The sequence below is a fragment of the Cyrtonyx montezumae genome, unplaced genomic scaffold (assembly GCF_038088225.1).
Source record: "Cyrtonyx montezumae isolate F1298 unplaced genomic scaffold, pur_monq_1.0 scaffold_7, whole genome shotgun sequence".
Classification (NCBI taxonomy): Eukaryota; Metazoa; Chordata; class Aves; order Galliformes; family Odontophoridae; genus Cyrtonyx; species Cyrtonyx montezumae.
Window position 1 is genome coordinate 666,946 of NW_027072078.1, and position 20,693 is coordinate 687,638.

At 40.9% G+C, this 20,693-nt stretch overlaps 1 protein-coding gene across 1 annotated transcript in view; it reads left to right on the forward strand.

The window, feature by feature from the left end:
* Window positions 1-217: 217 nt before the first annotated feature.
* PCNT (pericentrin) overlaps window positions 218-20,693 on the forward strand; it is a 94,057-nt gene continuing 73,581 nt past the window's right edge. Inside the window, exons 1-9 of the mRNA XM_065750921.1 lie at window positions 218-310; window positions 4,519-4,722; window positions 8,062-8,241; window positions 9,775-9,876; window positions 15,553-15,717; window positions 16,135-18,003; window positions 18,087-18,179; window positions 18,403-18,579; window positions 19,512-19,767. Coding sequence (XP_065606993.1) covers window positions 287-310; window positions 4,519-4,722; window positions 8,062-8,241; window positions 9,775-9,876; window positions 15,553-15,717; window positions 16,135-18,003; window positions 18,087-18,179; window positions 18,403-18,579; window positions 19,512-19,767 — 3,070 coding nt within the window. The 5' untranslated portion in view covers window positions 218-286. The remainder of the gene's footprint in view (window positions 311-4,518; window positions 4,723-8,061; window positions 8,242-9,774; window positions 9,877-15,552; window positions 15,718-16,134; window positions 18,004-18,086; window positions 18,180-18,402; window positions 18,580-19,511; window positions 19,768-20,693) is intronic.

The window sequence follows — 20,693 nt, forward strand, 5'->3', positions numbered from 1 at the left end:
CTAGAAGGGGCTGGGCGGGGCGGGGCGAGCGCAACGGTTTCTCTCGGCATTGGTCCGCGGGGTCTCTGGGTAGGGCGATTCTCGCCAATTCCCGCAGAGCTTCCTCCCTTCCCCGGGCGGTCTGTTGGCCTCTTCTCTCTGAGTGGCCGCTGCCGGCAGCTGCCGCCTGGCGGTTGGCCGTTGAGTCGGAGCGGGCGGGCCGAGTACCGTTGGGCGGCCATGAACGAAACTTGTGTGCCTGGCGCGGCGTGAGCTGCGGGGCGGTGAGGTTTCGTTGTTTGTGCCGATGGAGGAGGCTGGCAGAGCTGAGGTGAGCCTTCAGTTTTTGTGGCTCGTGGGGAGCGGCCCGGCCTAGAACGGCTGTTCTCTTCTTTGCCCTGCGGGTTCGTGCTTGCTTGCGTTGTTTCTTCCCATCTCTTGCGGCTGGAAGCAACAGAAAGCGCGGAGAGTGAAATCTCGTGGTTTGTTCAGCCTAGAGAAGGGAAGGCTGGGGGAAGAACCCCGCCGTGGCCTATGGCTTCCTCACGAGGGGGAGCGGAGGGTCAGGCACTGATCTCTGGTGCCTGCGATAGAGCTGCGACAGGGAAGGTTCACATTGGGCGCTGGAAAAGGTCCTTCACAGAACGGGCACTGAAACTGTCTCCTCAAAGTAGCCGTCGTGTCTCCGTGGTTGCTGCTGTTCACGAAGTGTTTGGGCAGTGCTCTCAGACGTACTGTCTGGTTTTTGGGTGGTCCTGTGTGAAGCCAGGAGTTGGACTCGATGAATTTTATGGGTCCCTTCCTGCTTGGGATATTCTCTGATTCTGTAATTACCTCTGCCAGCATGGCAATGGGGCTACTGCTGGAAGGAGCTGGCAGGGGTGGGCTGTGCAGTGGTGTAGAGCTGTGTGCAACTCATATTCTCTTGTGGGCTGCATCTTCTTTGCCAGTGATATCCTTGTGGCCCTCTCCAGGCTTGGGGCTCAGCTCTTCCTGCAATGCACCTGCTAGGAAATCTCATTTCTGCAGCCTGCGGTGGAGCAGAGCTTGGCTGTGTACCTCTTTCACCTGCAGTGGGATTTTGCCTGCTCTATCCTCCCAGGGTTATGCAGGTGGCAATCAGAGCATTGCCAGGAAGGCAGCGGGCTGTTGTCTGGCACTGTGTGTGCCATGCAGCTTTTCTTGGCCTCAGAGATCTCAGCCAGGAAGAGCACTCCTGCTTGGCAGCTCTGCATCCATATAAGTGCTGTATGGCACAGCCCTCTGTCAGAGAAGGATCATACAATAGCTTCTTGCATTAATGTTGAAAATGAGAATTTTGTTGAACTCCTGTCATTCCTTAGGTTGGGAAGTTAGATTAACTGTGGCAAGGCTTCTATTCGGATTTCTTTTGTAACGCTTCTGTAAGCACAGTGGTCTGTTCATAGAGAAATTAATGTACTTGCCTTGAACAAGTTATTCCCACCTGTTGGACAGCTGTTGTTTGCCATTGGGAGGAAAAAAAAAGTAGAGACTTGCATTAAGTTTCAAACTTTTCATGTAGAGGCAGTGCTGTATCTTATTAATTTACTTTTTTATTTTTAAATAAAGTTAGGTGCTAAATATCTTATATCTCACCATTCAAAACGAGTGAAGAAACGCTAGGCAGCTCATTCCATGCTGTTGCTGCATGGAAACGTGTACCATGTGAAAGGAGGTGTGAAGTGGCAGAAACGAGTGTAGTGCTTCTTCTGCTTGCTAAAATGTCATGATTTTTCATTATTTACCTAGCAGACTGGGGACAATAGAAGGCTTTTTACATGCAGCTGTGTAGGTGGGCTATTGGTTGTGACTTGGCTCAGAACTTACTTTGGGTAGCCATTGTTTTTGGAAGCTCTCATGTAAGAGAGCAGTGAGGAAACACTTTTCCTTGTTCTTTTTCTGTAATGCATTATAAGCAATTGGTTGCTACGGGCAGGTTGCTTTGAGAATGTGGTCATACTAACAGTGTTTGGTACTACTTGAACCTAGAGGTGTGAATTGTTTATCTTGTTGCCTCTCGCCCATAGATCTTAGTCAAGCTAAGTAATGACCTGGGAAGGGATTGTATGTGTATTTTTTCTCTTCAAAGCAGTGCTTGAGTTATTATTTTCATATGGGAATAAAAACTCCATGACTGAAATGCATTTAGGACTACCACCAAATTATAACAACAAATATTCCAACTCCTTTTTTTAATTGAAAGCTGTCATCATTTTGGCAGCTGCTGCATACTGATTGTCTCAGGTTCTTCCAATTTCCATTGTAATAGATGGAGTACTGTTAGCCACAACAGTAATTGGGAAACGTAACAAAACTTGAATATTCTGTTCTGGGCTTTTTGTTTTGGTGCCAGCTCACCTAGGGTGCTGTGGGGACAGACAGCTTTGGGGGCCTAGTACCATGTGGTTGCTGTTACTGACTGGTACTGGTGAGGTGTAAACGCACCAGTAGCTGTGCAGAGGCAGTGTGTCCTTGTGCACTAAGAGCTGCTTGGCATTCTGTGTGTGGTGATGCTGCTGGGACAATGCTGGTGTACAAAGTTCTGGCTAAAAGTAAATCTGTCTCTTCTGTGGTTGTGCTAGAAAGCAAACTGAGAATTGGGCCCATCAAAAGGGGTATGATGAGTTAGTCTCTGTGGTAAGGGATAGAGTTGTTGTCATCTGCATTCTTCATGTGCATATGCACTACTTCATGTTACGTGGTTGCCCGTGTATCCACCCAGTGATTCCAGAAATCTGCAGTACTGGACTTCAGATGCTTTTGTGGAACAACCAATCTAGTATTTCTGTTCAATTTTGGAGCAGTTAGTTTCTATGCAATACTTACTTTGCCTTCCAATTTTTCAATGCATGTCAGTGTGACAAAATAAGTAGATTTTGCTGTTGTTGTTTCTTGCTTTTGTAATCTTAAAAATGTGTATTTAAAAAAAATCTACTTGTAGGTGTTCAGTCATGGAAAATCTTGATAATTTGAACTCAAATATCATTCTTGCTCTTGCTTTGTGAAGGGATGTCTAGGATGGGAAACCTCTCTGCCTGTTATTTCTTATCTTTTCTGATTGCTTTACTCCTATTTATCTGCTTCAGCAGCTTCCTCTGTTCTCCACTATTCTGCAGATTTCCTCCTTCCCTGTTGCTCGTGTTATCAGCTTTATTGGTGCAACAGCTATTTTGACACAAAATGCCATCAGTAACTGTTAGTTAACAGTTGATTTCAGAGGATGCTGTTAGTAAATAAAGCAGTCATGAGATAGCAAAATGAAAAAGACAACAAAAACTGATTTGGAAAATCAATATAGCATCTGGAAATCCTTGCTTTATCTGCATTCATAATAACTATGAAAATTACAGATTTTAACAAATCTAAAAGAGGCTATTTGTTCCTGAACAGCTTAAATGCTGATAAGAAACCAGTGTCTTTCTGCAAATACACATTTTAAGCCGACTAAGTGTAGATACTGCATATCTGTTGAGCTACACTGTCAAACAAATTTCTGCAGTGAAACTGACATGGGTGTAAGGAGATAACCTAACTGAGTCAAGGGAAGTGACATGATTTTTCTGTGGTGTTGCTGTATTGCAAGAAAGCCAAGCTAGGACACAGTGGATTCTCATTTATATTGCAGATAGAACTTTACAGTTGGGACTGATTACATCCCATCATAATTTTTACTATCTGTTGTATCTCATCACAAGGATGTGTTAACAGTGTAGTTGTGGCTGATAACCTTGGAGAAGGCTTTTACCCCTATTAGGAGTGTTTATGCTGTGAGGGAAATGCTGCCTAGAAATGCTGTCTAAATGTAATACCAGAGTTGAAAATAAGATAATCCTTTTTAAGCAGTTTAAGGTGCTAAGGAAAGCTGGGTAATAAATTCTGTCAGTGACATTCTTTACAAGTCCCTGGTGCTTCATTGAGCTGTGATAGTTTGATAAAGTAGAACATCAGAATCTTCAACAGAAGACATTAAAATGACCTGGCTTAATTAATTTTCTATTTATGTACCTGTAGTCTGCTTTCTGGCTAGGAAGTTTTGCTGTTTTCTCTTAAGGGGGTGGTGGGGAAGGAGCATGAGAACTCACTTCCATTAATTCTAGACTTAATGCTTAGACTGGCAAAGATCTGTTTAGATGCATTTCTAGGGGTTGTTGTTTTTGCTTGTCTTGCAAAAAGACTGCTTTCTTTCCTCTTCCCCTCCCCTTCTCCCCTTCCTTGCCCCCCAGCAATTCTAGTATATTAACAATTTGTTCCTAATTCTGGGTTGCCACTGAGTAATATTTGATTCCTGTATTGAAATGAGTCTTTAGTACTAGTGTGAGATTTCTTGATTCGTTGCACAGCTATCTGGTGTGTTCTGAATGTGTAGAAAGTAGGACAATCAAGCAGTTCTTCCTGCAGATGTATATATTTTATCAAGCTAGGATATTGATTGTCACCCATGAATGTGTTGATCTTGTGGTCCTGCTACCTTTTCCTCACTTATCTCTCCATGTATCTATTCCAATCTTTTGTGCACAGTTTGCTTACTTCAGAGAACGAGAAGCAGAAAACGATGTCACACAGTCGCAGAAAGAGACGGCGAAGAGGAAGGGCTCGTCTGTCCACACGCATGACGTTCCACAGGAGGAGCCCGCACTAATGGCCCAAGACTGTGATGTCGGTGAGGGTGTAGAGAGTGAGGCTGAAGATGCCAACTTCCTAGAGACAGCAACAAAGACAGAGGTAAATCTTAGTATTTCTTGTTTCTCCTTCAGTGCAACTGCAAATAGCAAGTATCTCAGGTGATTGTTTTGCTTAATTCGGTGTTAGCTCTCTGGTGCTATCAGCTGTCTGCCACTGAGGAATAGGTAAACTTGCATTTGTAGTAATGAACTCTCTAAAAATGATATAAATAACTGGGGAAAAATTATAAAAATTAAAAAAAAATCCCTACTAACTGAATCTCATCTAAACACCTCTTCTGTGTGAAATGGATGTCTTGTTTTGTCAAGGACCTGTGTGTAATTGGCTTGATAAATTGAAATCTTTCAGCTCTCACTGCATTGAATTTCTCTTTTGTCATGCTTTTGGATCTTGGTCTTGTGATTCCATGAAATTGCAAATTCAGTTTGAGGTGCGTAGTAGATTATCAGGACTTCTTAATACTTGGTTTCATGTCACTTTACTGGCACAAATGTACTTAAACTTTTGGAGGAAAAAAAAAAATGAGACTTTGACCATGTTCTTATCAGATATCATTGCCATGCCGAGCCAGCATAGACATCACAACAGTCTCTGACAAACTTGTTTAAAATGTGACTGTACTTTTGCCTGATGTATTTTGGTATGTTTGTGCTAATGATCTGCTGAAGGTATCCCTATAGTCATAGTCATAAATGTAGAGACATATAACCTGTGATACAGCTTGAGATAAGCATACATCCCTAGATCTTTCAGGAGATCTTGAATGTAACATGAGTATTGCAAGGGCTAATAGGAAGCTACGTACTAAGCTGCCAGCATTAGGAAGAAAACATGCCATAGCTTCATCAGCAGTTCTCTTGTTAAATTCATGTTAGCTTAAAATTAAAACAAAATTCTTATAGCTCCTAAATAGCCTCTGTCAAAATAGCCTGCCTTTAAAACAAATAGAATTGCTTTCTAGGTTTTGTAGAAAGCAATCAGTAGAAATTACTTAGTGCTGATTCAAAATAAAGAGAGGCTATGGGCTGTTTCTTTTAAATAGTTCTAATGTCTTTTTTGTCTTATGCTATGTTTGGTAAGAGTTAAATATATTTGAAGCAGTTGTGTTTAAATATATGTGCCAGAAAGTAGTATTGTTTTTATAATTGCCTAAATGATTTTATCATATATTTTTTAATTATCTCATTCTGTCAACGAACCTAGTCATATTTAATGATAGATTGTAAATATATTTGAATACTTAACAGACTACAAGAGTAGAATGCAGAGCATCAGATTTCAGTAGCCCATAAGTTTTGATTAGTCCTGCATTTATTTCATTTTGGTCAGTAATGGGACTTGTCCTGTTCAATATCTTTATTGAGGACCTGAATGAGGGCACTGAGTGCACCCTCAGTAAGGTTGCAGATATTAAGGTGGGAGGAAGTGTCAGTCTGTGAGGATAGGAAGGCCCTGCAGAGGGGTCTTTAAAGGCTGGATCACTGGGCTGAGGCCAATGGGATGAAGTTCAACAAGACCAAGTGCTGGGTTCTGCTCTTTGGCCTCAACAGCCCTGTGCGGTGGTGCTATAGGCTTGGGGCTGGAGAACTGTGTAGAAGAAATGGTCCTGGAGGTATTGGTCAGTTCTTGGCTGAATGTGAGCCAGCAGTGTGTCCATGTGGCCAGGAAAGCCAATGGCATTGTGGCTTGTGTCAGAAATGGTGCAGTCAGCAGGAGCACGGAACTGGTCATACCTCTGTACTCATCATTGTTGAGCCTGCACCTTGAGTACAGCATTCAGTTTTGGGCCACTCAGTATGAGGAAGATTTCAAGGCCTTGGATTGTGTTCAGAGAAGGGTAGTGAAACTGTGAAGGGTGTGGAGCACAAGCCTTATGAAGGAACTGAGATTTAGTCTAGAGAAGGGGAGGCTCAGGGTAGACCTTATTGTTCTCTACAACTACTTGAAGGAATGTTGTGGCAAAGTGAAAATTGGCTTCTTCTCCCAGGTAACTGGAGGTAGTACTGGAGGGAATGGCCTCAGATTGCTCCAGGAGAGGTTCAGGTTGATCATTAAGAAAAATTTCTTCTCCAAAAGAGTGGTCAGGTGCTGGAGCAGTCTACCAAGGGTGGTGGTGGAGGAATTGCCATCTCTGGAGGCGTTTGAGAAACATTTAGGTGTTGTACTGAGGGACGTGATTTAGTGGAAAACATGGGTGATAGGTGAATGGTTGGGCTGGATGAACTTGGAGGTTGTGTTCAACCATGGTGAGTCTGTGAGTTATGTGACCATGGATGACCAGCTGAGTTTAGCATTAAATTCAGTCATCTTCTGTCACTTAGGTGTTTTATGTTGTGGATCTTTCTGACTCATGCTTAGTATGTTTCAGAAATATTTTCCTTATGTACCTGAAGAAATAGCCATGATTTGTTTTTTTGTGTGTTTAACCAGGGGAGTGCTGATTTGTCCATTCAGGATACAGTGATTGATCCTGCAGCTGAAGTAAGTGTGACAGTATATATTCTGTAAAAGGTGCTAATATGTACGTGAAGGAAGAATATAATCTAATAGAATGCTGTGTATGTATATAGATAAATAGTTACTGCAAATTATAAAATGTTAAGTGATATGATTTCTGTAGTTTTCAACTTACAACTTGTGCTTAGCTGCAAATTTAGTTGGTAAGAGAAGTGTTTGCACTGAAATCCTACAGCTTGACTGGAGAAACATGAAAGATGTACTTAATTGAAGAGTAAGCTCGTTTCTTTTATTGGTTCATATATTAAGAACAAAGCATAATTAAAATGTAATAGGTTGTCTTTTCCATTAGAGTTGTAATGATAGTGCTCCTAAGAAGCTGCAGCATTAATTTGAGCAATTTCTCCTTTGCCATCACAGAAACTCACTGTATGTTGAATATTAATTTGCATGTGGTGATTGTGCAAGAGTTTGTTTTTAAATCAATAACTTTTTTTTTTTCTTCCTTTTGGATGGACTAGAGAACAGTCATCACAGAAAGCTGTAAACACTTGGTTTAGTTTAGGTAGTGTGCTCTCAACTTATAAATAAGAGACATTTGAGAATATGAAACATTCAGCATGGCTCTTTGCAGTCAGTTGGTGCTGTAGAATCACAACTCTTCTCCCTAGTTTGTCTGCTACTTAAAGTATCATGTGAAAATATATTGCCCATGGGAAAAAGTGTATGAATTTTAGAAAGAGTTAAGGACTTTGCATTTAACAGAAACAATATTTATAGAGTTTAAATGTTGATTTACTTATTTAAAAAAAATTGCCCACATTTTAAGCTTTCATCTGAATTTGTATTCAGAATTATCATAAAATAGAAATGATGCTTAGTTTTGGTGATTATAAAATCATTTTTCTTTCCTTTATGAAGGAAGTTGCAATACACTCTGCTGCAGAATGCAGTGAGCTTGATGATAAGATGTGTCAAACTCGAATAGCGGAGTTAGAAAAAAGACTTCTGGAGAAGCAGCAAGCAGTTGAAAGACTCACTGTGCAGATGGATCAACTGCAGGAGCAGCTTTGCCAGCATAGAGAATCTATGCAGCTTCAGGTATGTTTCATAGTAATGGGTATAATACTATTTCAAATCTAAAAATATGTAGGAGACAAATCCCAAAGTAATTATTGCTTTTAATAAAAAGTATTTCATTGTGCTAACGTATGCTACCAAAAGCAATACTTATGTCTTCCTTTTACCATTTAGTGCAATTATTGTTCAGGCCTTCATACTGCTTGACTCAAATGTTAATGAAGTTTCATTTAAGTAGTTTTATTTTGAGAAATTTTTATTGAAATGTTGAGGTAGATTCTTCTGCTCAGAAAAGGCTGGAGGCTTACTTCTTTTTATTATTTTTTAACTAAATTCTAAATTAACTAAATTTTTTAGCTGTAGCTAAAAAACAAAACTACTTTTAAGAATCAGTTAGGAACAGTGTCTTAATCTTACACTGAGTTGGAGCTTGATCTGTAAGAATATAACACGTTCAAACTGAAAATGGTAGGGAAGAAAAACAAAAGGAAACCTAACATACTCTTCAAGCTATTGAAAAGATCTTAGGAAATCACAGTGTGTTTGTGGATATACTTTGGTTCCATTTACTGAATACAGCTGGCCTCCTTTTGAAGTGAATTGCAGAATCATTAAGGTTGGAAAAGATCTCTGAGATCACCTGGTCCAGCTGTTGATGTCTCACCAATATTGCCCACTAAACCATGTCCCAAAGTACTACTGTCCCGGAGATGTTTAAAGAAAGGGTAGATGTGACTTCACTGCTTTCCTGAGCAACTTGTTTTGGTGCCTAACCACTCTTTCTGAGAATAAATTCTTCCTGAACATTCACATGGGACAGCAGACTTCTTCCCCGCTCCAAAATTGTGGAGATCATTTGCTCTTTGGTACATTTTTAGGGGTATTTTTTTGGTATGGACAAATGATTAAGTAGGATAAGGTGAACTTTACTGAACTTACATAAACTTCCCTCTACAAATATATTTAAAAAGATGTTTTTAATTTCTTTTCTCTAGCATTCCTTTATAGGCACATGATCAAGTGCATCCAAAGAATAATTGCTTCCTACTTTACGTGTTCTTTGTTTCCAAATTCTAATAGAAGAAAAAAGATGTTTTCTACTCATGAGAGAGAAATTGAAAAGGTTGTGATTGCCATGTAACCCATCTCATTAGCTTTTTCTCACAGGACTGAAGAGAAGAGGTGATGTAGGAAAGATTTCAGAGCATACAACATAAACAATTTAGTTGTAGCCTGTGGGGGGAAAAGAATAGTTGCTTTTAAATGAGTAAGTGCTATAACATCTAAAATTCAAATAGTTTTTTCTTTATTGGTATCTTATTTGCTTAAAATACAGGACAGTTTTGATTAGTTTCTTCATCTCTTTGCAATCAGCAGATTTTTCATTATTCCTGCTATTGTTTTTAACAGAGATATTTCTGTTCCTTTTGTATGAGCTTATTGAGTCTTCCGTGTAACCATAAATGCTATTGTCTTTGTGTTAAGCAAACTTACAGAGGGTTTCTAATATAAGGATAATCTTCATTTCAAAAGTATTTCTTGTGCATCATATAGGAAACAACTGTTCAAGAGCAGAATGAAGTCATAAGGAAACTAACAAGCTGCCTTCAACAAATGAGGAAGGATTGGGATGAGTTGCACAAAGAGGCTTCACAGGTAGCTGATCAGATCTATAGTTTACAACTTCAGTTACATCAAGTGTGCTCCTTCTCTAATTTTAACCATGTTACAAAAAAGGAATAAAAACCCAGATGTTTGTAATGTTAACATTAAAAGAACAAACAAACAAAAAACCCACCACATCTCAGGCTGATTGCACATCTCTTAGTTCAGTTTGCAGTGCAGCAGCGAAAATGTTTTATGGCAAGGCAGAGTTTTCTTCAGTTGCTAGGAAGGGATCCTGGAGATGTTCTTATATTCTTGACTTACTTCCTGTGAAATATCTGCGAGATTGTTATATGTTTATCAGTTTGGCCCTTGTTTGGAAATTTTCTGCAATATTTTTGGATTTGGGGTCTGTACACAACAACACTTGAAAAATATGACCAGTTTACCTTCCCCTTGCCAAAGAAAGCTCTGAGAATGTGTATGGACAGCTGTAACAGCTCAGATGTGGAACAAAAGCTTACATTGAAGTAATACGACTTGCTTCAAAGCAGGTGACTTAAAAATAACTGGTTGATGCAGTCACTTTTGACATATAGGAAGTTGCTTCAGTGCAGTAAGGTGACAGTGGAACTGAGACCCTTGTTGCTAGAATCATATTGTCAAAGGATGGCTTGGGTTGGAAGGGATCTTTAAAGCCTGTCCAGTCCCAACTCCTTTGATATACTGGTTGCCCCCACACCAGATCAGACTATCCAGGGAGTTACTCCAAGCCTCTCATCTCTGTGGCCCTCTTCAACAGCTCTGCATCCTTCTTGCTGTGGGGGTCCCAGGCCTAGATGTAGTACTGTAGATGGAGGGTCACAAGGGCAGAGTAGACAGGAACAATCACCTCCTGCCTTCTGGCCTCCCCTCTTTTGATGCAGTCCAGGATACTGTTGGCCTTCTAGACTGCAAGGCCTACTGCTGGCTCATCTACAGCTTTTTATCCATCTCTTTCTCCTAGTCTTTGCAACACCTTGCACCTGGCCTTGCTGAGCCTTGTTAAGTTCGATCCACTTGTTGGATTGATTAACTTGTTGTTAAGGTAGATCCACTTTTCAAGCTTGTCCAAGTGTCTCTGGATGGCATCCCTTCCTTCTCTGTTATCAGCTGTACCACTTAGGTTGGTGTTGTCTGCAGACTTTGTGAGACTTGATCCCACTATGTGCTGACAATAAAGATGTTAAAGAGCTATGGACCCCTGGGGGACACCACTTGTTGCCAGCTTCCACTTGAACTTTGAGCTATTGATCACTAAAGCTATGACCATCCAATAATTCTTAATTTAAAATAGGCTCCCCTTCAAGTCCAAATCTGCAATTTAGAGATAAGGATTTGGCGTGGGACCTTGTCAAAGGCATTGCAGAATGCCTGGTCATGCTACTCATTTCATATCACCTCCTTGTCTCACATGTGCCTTAATGTGTCTTTCAGGAGGATCTGTTCCATTATCTTCCCAGGCAGAGACTCGAGACTCACCAGGCTGTAGTTCCCCCGGTCTTTATTTCTCTTAAAAATGGGAGTGATGTTTCCCTTTATCCAGTAACCAGGGACTTCACCTTGACAGCCATGCCTTTTCAAGTGGGATGGATGGTGGCTTGGCAAGCAATCAGCCAGTTCCTTCTGGATTCTGGGATGCCTTTTGTCAGGTCCCATAGACTTGCACACATTCAGTCTCACCAGGTGTTATTGAATTTGTTCTTTCCTTTCAGCGTGAGGGATTTTGCTCCCGCAGCTCCTGCATAAATCTTCAGGGACATGAAAAACATGGGAAGCTTGATTGGCAGTGAAAACCGAGGCAGAGCCACTCATTGAGAACCTCAACCTTTTCCATGTCTGTTCTCCCTTTTATTCCTCCTTTTTATTTATCAGAAGGGGTATGCTTTCCTTTACATTCTTTTCTTTTTTTTAATATACCAGTATATGAGTATTCTTGTTAATCTTCACATCCCTTGCCAAGTTCAAATCCATCTATGCCTTTTTTTTCCTGATCCTCTCTTTACTCATAGGAACAGTTCAGGCATACTTAAAGGCTATGAACCACGGAATCATGCTGAATTGGAAGGGAGCTGTAAGGATCATCAAGTTTAACTCCTTCATGCAGGATCAACCAAAAACCAGACCTTATGTCAGAGTGTTACCCAGATTGTTCTTGAACTCTGATAAAGCTGCACTATTAGTGTGATACCTAAACCTCCCCTGTCACAGCTTTATGTCATTCCCCTGGGTCCTACTGACTCGCCAGAGAGGGAGGAGATCAGTGCCTTCCCTTCTCCTCTACCCTTGTAAGAAAGCTGTAGGCTGCCATGAGGCCCCCCGCAGTTTCCTCTTCTCTGGGCCAAACAAACCAAAGGACTTTAACCATTTGTCTTGTCTTCTCCTCTAGACTCTAGAAGGATGGTGATCTTTGTTGCCTTCCTTTGCACACTCTCTGACATGTGGGTACCCAACCCTTTGTCTTGCATGGACCATATTGGGTAAAGCTGCATGTATGTAGGTTGCTCTGTAGGTAATGCCTACTATTTATTTCCATGGAAACTACAGCAGATACAGTGAGCACAGCAATGCTTTGATGGATCAGATTCTCAGTTTTCATCACGATTGCCACCATTAACTATTCATTTTTGTCAGCCAAGAACAAGAGCCTGTGTGCCATGCTCATAGAAATTGATTGGATACTACTGCTATACCTCAAACATCTGCCTCTGATATTGTGGGCCGTCATAATTAAATAGGAGAGATTACTTTTGGAGTGGTTGTTAAACATTAACTACCTTATGAACTTTTTATAACTAACAAAACTTGTTATAATAAAAAATACTAAAAACATAAAGGAGAGCAGCAAAAACATAAAACTACTTTGATCTTTGACCTTGCTTTTATGAAACTAATGCATCAATTTCTTTTGATGGAACCGATTGCTATTCTTAGTGAGGTCTCAAACATGGTTCGTCAGAGATTTTTTGATGAAATTTTCACAGAATCAAAGAATCATAGCTGCAGTTTCTGGCCTTTCCCCCTTGTCCTGTCTTCACACACTGCTGAAAAGAGTCTAGCCTCGCCACTTTGTCCCCCACACCTCAGATATTTATAAACCTTGATCAGGTCCCCTCTCAGTCTTCTTTTCTCAAGGCTAAACAGACCCAGTTCACTCTGCCTTTCTTCATAGAGGAGATCCTCCAGGCCCTTCCCCATCTTTGTGCCCCTGCGCTGGACTCTTTCCAAGAGATCCCTGTCTGTTTTGTACTGGGGAGCCCAGAACTGGACACAGTACTCCAGATGAGGCCTCCCCAGAGCAGAGTAGAAGGGGAAGATCACCTCCCTTGACCTGTTGGCTACACTCTTTTTAATGCATCCCAGAATGCTGTTGGCCTTCTTGGCCACGAGAGCACACTACTGGCTCATGGTCAACCTGTCATCCACCAGGACACCCAGGTCCCTCTCCTCAGAGCTCCTCTCCAGCAGAGAAATAATTTGGACAGGTTCACTCTTCTCTGGGTGGAGAACTGGCTGGAGGGCCGTGCCCAGAGGGTAGTGGTTAATGGAGTTAAATGCAGATGGTGTCCTGTTACGAGTGATGTCCCCCAAGGGTCAGTTTTGGGGCCCATCTTGTTGAATATCTTTATTGATGACCTAGACGAGGGAATTGAGTGTACCCTCAGTAAGTTTGCAGATGACACCAAGTTGGGAGGATGTGTCAAACTGCCTGAGGGTAGGGAGGCCCTTCAGAGGGATCTGGATAGGCTGAACAGCTGGGCTGAGCTCAATGGGATGAGGTTCAATAAGACCAAGTGCTGGGTCCTGCACTTTGGCCACAATAACCCCATGCAATGCTATAGGCTTGGGGCAGAATGGCTTGAAGAATGTAGAGAGGAAAAGGACCTGGGGGTGTTGGTTGATGCTCGGCTTAACATGAGCCGGCAGTGTGCCCAGGTGGCCAAGAAGGCCAACAGCATCTTGGCCTGTATTAGAAATAGTGCAGCCAGCAGGAGCAGGGAGGTGATCATCCCCCTGTACTCAGCTCTGGTACGGCCGCACCTCGAGTACTGTGTTCAGTTTTGGGCCCCTCACTACAAGAAGGACATTGAGGCCCTGGAGCGTGTTCAGAGAAGGGCAACAAAACTGGTGAGGGGTCCAGAGCACAAGTCTTATGAGGAGCGGCTGAGGGAGCTGGGATTGTTTAGTCTGGAGAAGAGGAGGCTCAGAGGAGACCTTATTGCACTCTACCACTTCCTGAAGGGGGGTTGTGGTGAGGAGGGGGTGGGCCTCTTCTCCCTGATAAATAATGACAGGACGAGAGGGAATGGCCACAAGTTGCGCTGGGGAAGATTTAGATTAGACCTGAGGAAGCATTTTTTCTCTGAGAGTGGTCAGGCACTGGAATGGCCTGCCTAGGGAGGTGGGTGAGGCACCATCCCTAGCGCTGTTCAAGAAGTGTTTAGATGAGGTGCTAAGGGATTTGATTTAGTAGTTGGGTAGGGATAGTGATAGGAGGATGGTTGGACTAGATGATCTTGTAGGTCCTTTCCAACCTTATGAACCTATGAGCTCATCCCCCTGCCTGTACTGGTGCATGCAATTATTCCTCCCTAGGTGCAAGACTCTACACTTGCTTTTGTTAAACCTCATCTTAATTGCACTTGTTCCTTTTTAAACTTCATGTGGTTGATTGTTGCCCAACTCTGTTTTGTCTAGATCTGTCTGTGAGGCCTCAACAGAGTCAGCATCTCCTTCCAGTTTAGTATCATCAGCAAACTTATTCAGAATGCTTAGTCCTACATCCAAGTTATTTATGAAAACATTAATGAGAACTGGTCCTACAGTTCTAGTTTTTGGTTTTCTATTTTAACATAACCCTTTGGGCCAAACCCATCACCCTATTGCTCACCCATCACATTGTGTTTTTGTTAAGCTGTATGCTGAAACTTTTGTTCAGAAGGATACTGGGAGATAAGGTATTAAAATCCTTACTGAAATCCAAAAAGGTAACATCAGCTGGCTTCCCTTGGTCACACTAGATGGGTGTCCTTGTCATAAAAAGAAAGTTATTGAAACAGAACCTCCTCATGAGCCCTTGTTGTCTGTTACCAATGACCTCACTGCTCATTAGGCATTCTTCTGATACTTCCCAGCGTAATTTTCTCAGGCACTGAAGTGAGGCTGTCAGGTCTTTGATTACCAGTGTCTTCTTTCTTGTCCTTGAAAATTAGAAAAATGTTAGCTTCCAATCATCTGAGACCTCTCCAGATTCCTAAGACTGTTGAAAAATGATTGACCAGGGCCTCATGATGACATCAGCCAGCTCTCTGAGTACCCTGGGGAGAATGTTTTTGGGCCCCATGGACTTGTATGCATCTTTGTGGAGCAGCAAATCCCTCACAAGTTCCTGGGGTCCCAGAGCTGATGATCAGTTTTGAAGAAAGAGGCGTTAACATTAAACATTTCTGCTTTGTCTATATCCCTGTTTGTAAGGTGACCATTCTCATCAAGTAATGACCAGTGTTCTCTCTGGTTCTCCTTTTGTTAATGTATTTAAAAAACACTTTCTTATTGTCCCCCCCAGTACTGGCCAGCTTCATCTCTAACTGAGCTCAATGAATACAATACAGTTTGTGTACAGTGGGATTAGTTTAGGAGTTATTCTGGTACAATAAATGTCTTCTCACTGCGAGTAAACTTGTTCAGGTTATTGAGATGCTGAAGAGTAAAAGCTCTGGGAAGAAAGAAGTATTAGAAGCCCAGCAGCAAATGTCCGTGTTTCAGAACAGTCTCCAAGAACAAAATGCACGTTTGGAGATGCTGCATCAGAGAGCACGTGACCTGGAGGTACACCTTGAGTATTCTCAAAAGGTAAAATTGGTTGAATTATTTTACAGTTGTGAGTTATAGTTAGTCAGTTGGCTTGCAGTTTTGCAAGCCAGGATGGTTCTTTTTGGAGGAAGAGCCTGCAATGAACATATAATATGTACTTAAGGCCAGTGTTATTCTCTGTACTTATGGGGAGATGTCAATGCTGAAGAGACATGAAAAACATGAGACTTAAGGAAATTAAAGCACGTCATATTTCAATAGCAAATTTCATATGAAATATTCTATTTTTAAGAATACCAAAGATAAGGAATATCTGCTTGCCCTAATGGAAAGAGGGTACAATACAACAACTATATGAAAGCATAGGAGATAAAGAAGAAGGTATTAAAAGTCTTCAGGATCTACTGGCATCAGAAACATTGTTTGTCTATACTTGATCATACTCTTTCTCTGCAGGACTCAGAAATAACAGAATTAAAAAATGAAATAGCCTTAACCAAAGTGAAAGAACAGCAACGTATTGAAGAACTGAAAGTGAATCATGAAAAGGATGTTTTCAGACAGTTAGAGCACTTGAAGGCTGAGCTGGAGAAATGTCACAGAAAAGAGATTGGAGAGGCCGAGCAGATATATGAAGAAGAAATGATTTTAAATTATAAAAGTGAACTTGAACAGTTAAAAAAAGAATTCTCTGATCTGAATTCTGAAGAACGTGTTCAGAAATTAAGTAGAATAATAATTGACTTAAATAATAGTCTTAATGACTCAGAAATTAGTGAAGAAAATTTGAGAAAGAAACTTGAAAATCAGCAGGAAAACTTGCAGAGAGAAAAGACAAAAGTTGAGATTCTATACAAAGTTTTAATTAATGATCTTAAGTCTCAGCTTTCAAAGGCAGGAGAGCAGGTCAAGGAACCCCAGCAATATGAACAGGAAAAAGAGCACTTGAATGAAGAGATTCAGAAACTGAATTATTTCATCCAGGAATTAAATAAAAAGCAACTTTCTGAGGCTGAAAAAGGTAAAGATGCAAAGCAAAAGCATGATGAAGAGACTGTCTCCAATAAAAACCTGAAGATGCTAAGGGAGAAACAAACTTTACCAGGTATATCGGAGTTGCAGACTGTGAAGCTTGAGGAGATGTTGAGTAAATCATTCCAATTTAAAGAAGAAGAACTGAATCCTGAAGAGCAAGAGTTCCAGTGTCAACCAATAATAGATTCATCAAGGGATGACTTAGAAGAAATGGTGAGTTCAAGGATCAAAGAGCGTGATGAAAATAGTTTGACTAAAGAGATATTTGAAGAGTCCAAGGTGGAAACAGAGAACTTCATTTCATTTTTATCAGATGGCTTCCCACTGCAAAACAAAATAGGAGACTATGATGATGATGTAAAGGATGATGAGAGAGCTTGTTTAGTAGAGAGATGTGTGAAGCTAACTGAGCAGCTCCACAAAAAAGAGTCAGCCTTGAAGAAATCTCATCAGAATACCCAAGAAGCTTTAGCACCAGCATCTAAATTCTCTACTTGGCAACAAATGGTGAAAGACCTCCAGGAGGAAAAAGAAATGTTGTTGGTGCAGCTGCAAACTCAGGAGCAGTTAGTGAAAGAAATTCAAGAGCAGAAAACAGCTTCTGATTCTGTAACAAGTGAAGTACAGTCCCTTTTTGGACGTCAGTTGGCTGCTTTGCAAAGTCAAAGGGATCGAGTGCATAACCAGCTTGATGCTCAGAAGGCTAAAAACCAGAGAATAACAGAACTTGGTGAGAAAACCATACTGGAAGAGACAATGCTAAAAGAACGGGAATTGCTCAAAGCTGAAATCAGTAACAAAGAACAGGACTTAGCACTCCTAATGAAGGAGAAAATAGCATTAAGAGAGAGATTGTCAGTCATGGAGGAGAACCTAGTAAAAGCAGAGAAAGCATTAGCAGCAAATGCTAGCATCGTATCAGATCTTGAGAAAAACATACATAATGTTAAGGCTGAATTACAAAATGTCAAAGAAGTACAGGAGTTGGAAAGACTGAGGTATGAGGGTAGATTGAACTTCAGCAATGTGGAAATCAATAATCTTCATGCTGAAGTAAAGGCAAAAAATACTGAATACAGTGAGAAAGAAAGCCAGCTGATTGATGAAATAGCTCATTTAAAGAGGGTTCATTTGGAGCTTGAAAATCACATGCAGGAATCCTTTCAGTCTGCACAAGATGCAAACAAGGCACAGTCTGAGATTGTGATGTATTACAAGGAAGAAATTGTTAAAGTGGAGACTCAGCACCTCACAGAACTAACTAAACTGAATTTGACACATGAGAAGAAGGTAGGCAGTGCCAGTAATGTCAGGTTTTGGATTTTGTAATACTTAAAAGTAGTCATTGCAAATGTTTGTTTCCCTGTTTTCAGATAGAAGAATTAAATGCTGAAATAAAACATGAAGTTGAAAAGCAAAAGAAGTTGGAGGAGGAAAGAGTAGAACAGCTTGCTTTAGTGAAAAAGGTAAATAGTGCAATCAAGTTTATTTCAGAAAAATAAATTTATCTTGCACTGTTTGTCACCTAAGCAATATAAATGTTTTGGAGATGGAAAAATCTATCAAATTTTTTCTGTTTTGTCTTTGATTTGGGGTTGGGGGAAAGGAGAATTTGCACTCAGTAAATTTACAGTGGGGCCTAACTAGCACTGTTAGGAAGAAAGCCCTTTATTTGAGCATTCTGTGCAGGTGCATGAACGAGAGCACAAGCGTGAAATCTCTGAACTGATTACTAAACATAAAGAAGAAATGGAGGAGCTCCGTGCTGAACTTAATAAAGAAAAGCTACACCTGTTGGATGAACTTGAGCAGCAAATGACAGCCACACACAAAGCAGAGATTGAGCATGCCCAACTCCAATCACAGGTAAAATAAATAAATACAGTAATTACTCTGTCTTTTGCAAAGAGAAGGCTCTATAATTTTTGCCCATACTATATATGCTATTTTATGAAATGTAGTTGAACTATGAATATTTCCTTTCTCGGCAGTAGTAGGTTTTCTCTGCAGGAGCTCTCCAGGGTCATCCTCTGTGGTTCTATTTTAACATTTATTTCAAAGGAAACTGAATGCTTCAATTTTTAATATCTTGATAAGTTTAATAAATAAATGTGTATGTTTTAAAACCCCAGCATTTTTAATTATCCCACTAATTGCATTTGTTGAATAATTGCTTTTGTACTAAGTTGACATCTGTGAACCTGACTTCCTACCAAGCATTTACTCTTTTTAACACTTCCACTAAATGCAAAGTGGAAAGTCTACATCTGGTGTTAGGTCTAAGTTCAAGATGTTCGTGTACTGTTTAATTTATTTAGGAATTAAAAAGTTGAGTCAGTCTGCTTTAGCTGCCTTTTTTAATTGTTGGATATTCACTACTTTAGGTGAATTCAATTTCCGTATTTCCAGTAACGCTTTAGAACTTTGCTTTGTACTGTATTATATCATGTTATAAACAGTAAGAAGATAAATTTTGTAATAGACAGTGAGAGAATGGGATGTGCATGTGCTCTGCTCTAAAGACATTGTGCAGAAATGGATGTAAGGAAGGTATTTTGTTACAGTTGCAGTTAAGAGGCAGATTAAGAAATATTACTTCGCACTAAAGTTATTGGTAATTCTCGCTGTAACAGAAATAGGCTTTTTTTCTGTCTATGCCACAAAGGAACACTCAAGTACAGAAAAGCAAATCTTAGAGGTGTTAGCAGTTGAAATCAATTCAGACCCGAACTGGTCATGAAAAAATGTGAACGTGTCATTGGTGGGGGGAAGCTGAAACTTTTTCTTCTCTATTACAGACACTTCACAACCTTGAATTGGAAGCATTACGCCTAAGCTTAAATAATTTGCATACCTCTCAACTTGAGCTTACTCAGTCTAACTTGAGAAAAGAAAAGGAAACTGCACTTGTGGAGCTACGGGAGATGCTCAATGATAAGCGTGCTCAGGAGGTGGCAATTCTACAAAGCCGCCATCAGCTGGAGAGGGAGAAAATTAAAGAGCATTGTTTGAAGGAAAAAGAAGACCTAACATTAAAGTATCAGCAAGAATTAGGTATTGAATTTGAGAATAACAGATGAGAGATTGAAATACAGTCAGTATTATTCTGCCTCCAGAGGCTTCCATCGTGCTGTAGAGCTGGCCTTATGATTGAAGGCTGACATTGCCTTGAGTAGGTGTAGTGGATAGACTTGCATGTGCAGGATTAAACTCATCTGCAGTACTGCATCCGGTATGATCAAAATGATAGAGGGCTGGAGCACCTTTCCTGTGTGGAAAGGTTGGGGGAACTGGGCTTGTTTAGCTTGGAGAAGAGAAGGCTCTGGGGAGACCTCATGGCCTTCCAGTACTTGAAGGAAACATATAAACAGGAGGGGGAACAATTGTTTACACGGATTGATAGTGACAGTACAAGGGGGAATGGTTTTAAACTAAAGCAGGGGAGATTTAGATTAGAAATTAGGAGGAAGTTTTTCACTCAGTGAGTGGTGATGCACTGAAACAGATTGCCCAGAAGGGTTGTGTATGGCCCATCCCTGGAGGCACTCAAGGCAAGGCTGGATGTGGCTCTGGGCAGCCTGCTCTAGTGGCTGGCAACTCTGCCCACGGCAGAGAGGTTTAAACTCAATGATCTTTGAGGTGCTATTCAATCCAGGCCATTCCATGATTCTATGAAGTGCAAAAATGAAGTTGTGCAGACCTAACCTTAACTTTTAAACTATGTGCATGTTTTGCTGTTACCTCTGTAAAACAGCAGTATACTGAACTAGTTGTTTTCAGGAAGCATTAGACAGAGCTGTCCCAGGTAATTTATGTAGTGCAAAGAGTAGGGCTCTTACTCATGTGTCTTGTCAGCACTGACTACTGTTGTGTTTCTGACAAGATGCACAAATACTGCCTTGCCCACTCATTGGTTTCAAAAGTAAGAGAAAGGAGTTGGAAAGGAACTTAAAGACTCAGTGAGAACTTGTAGCCAGATG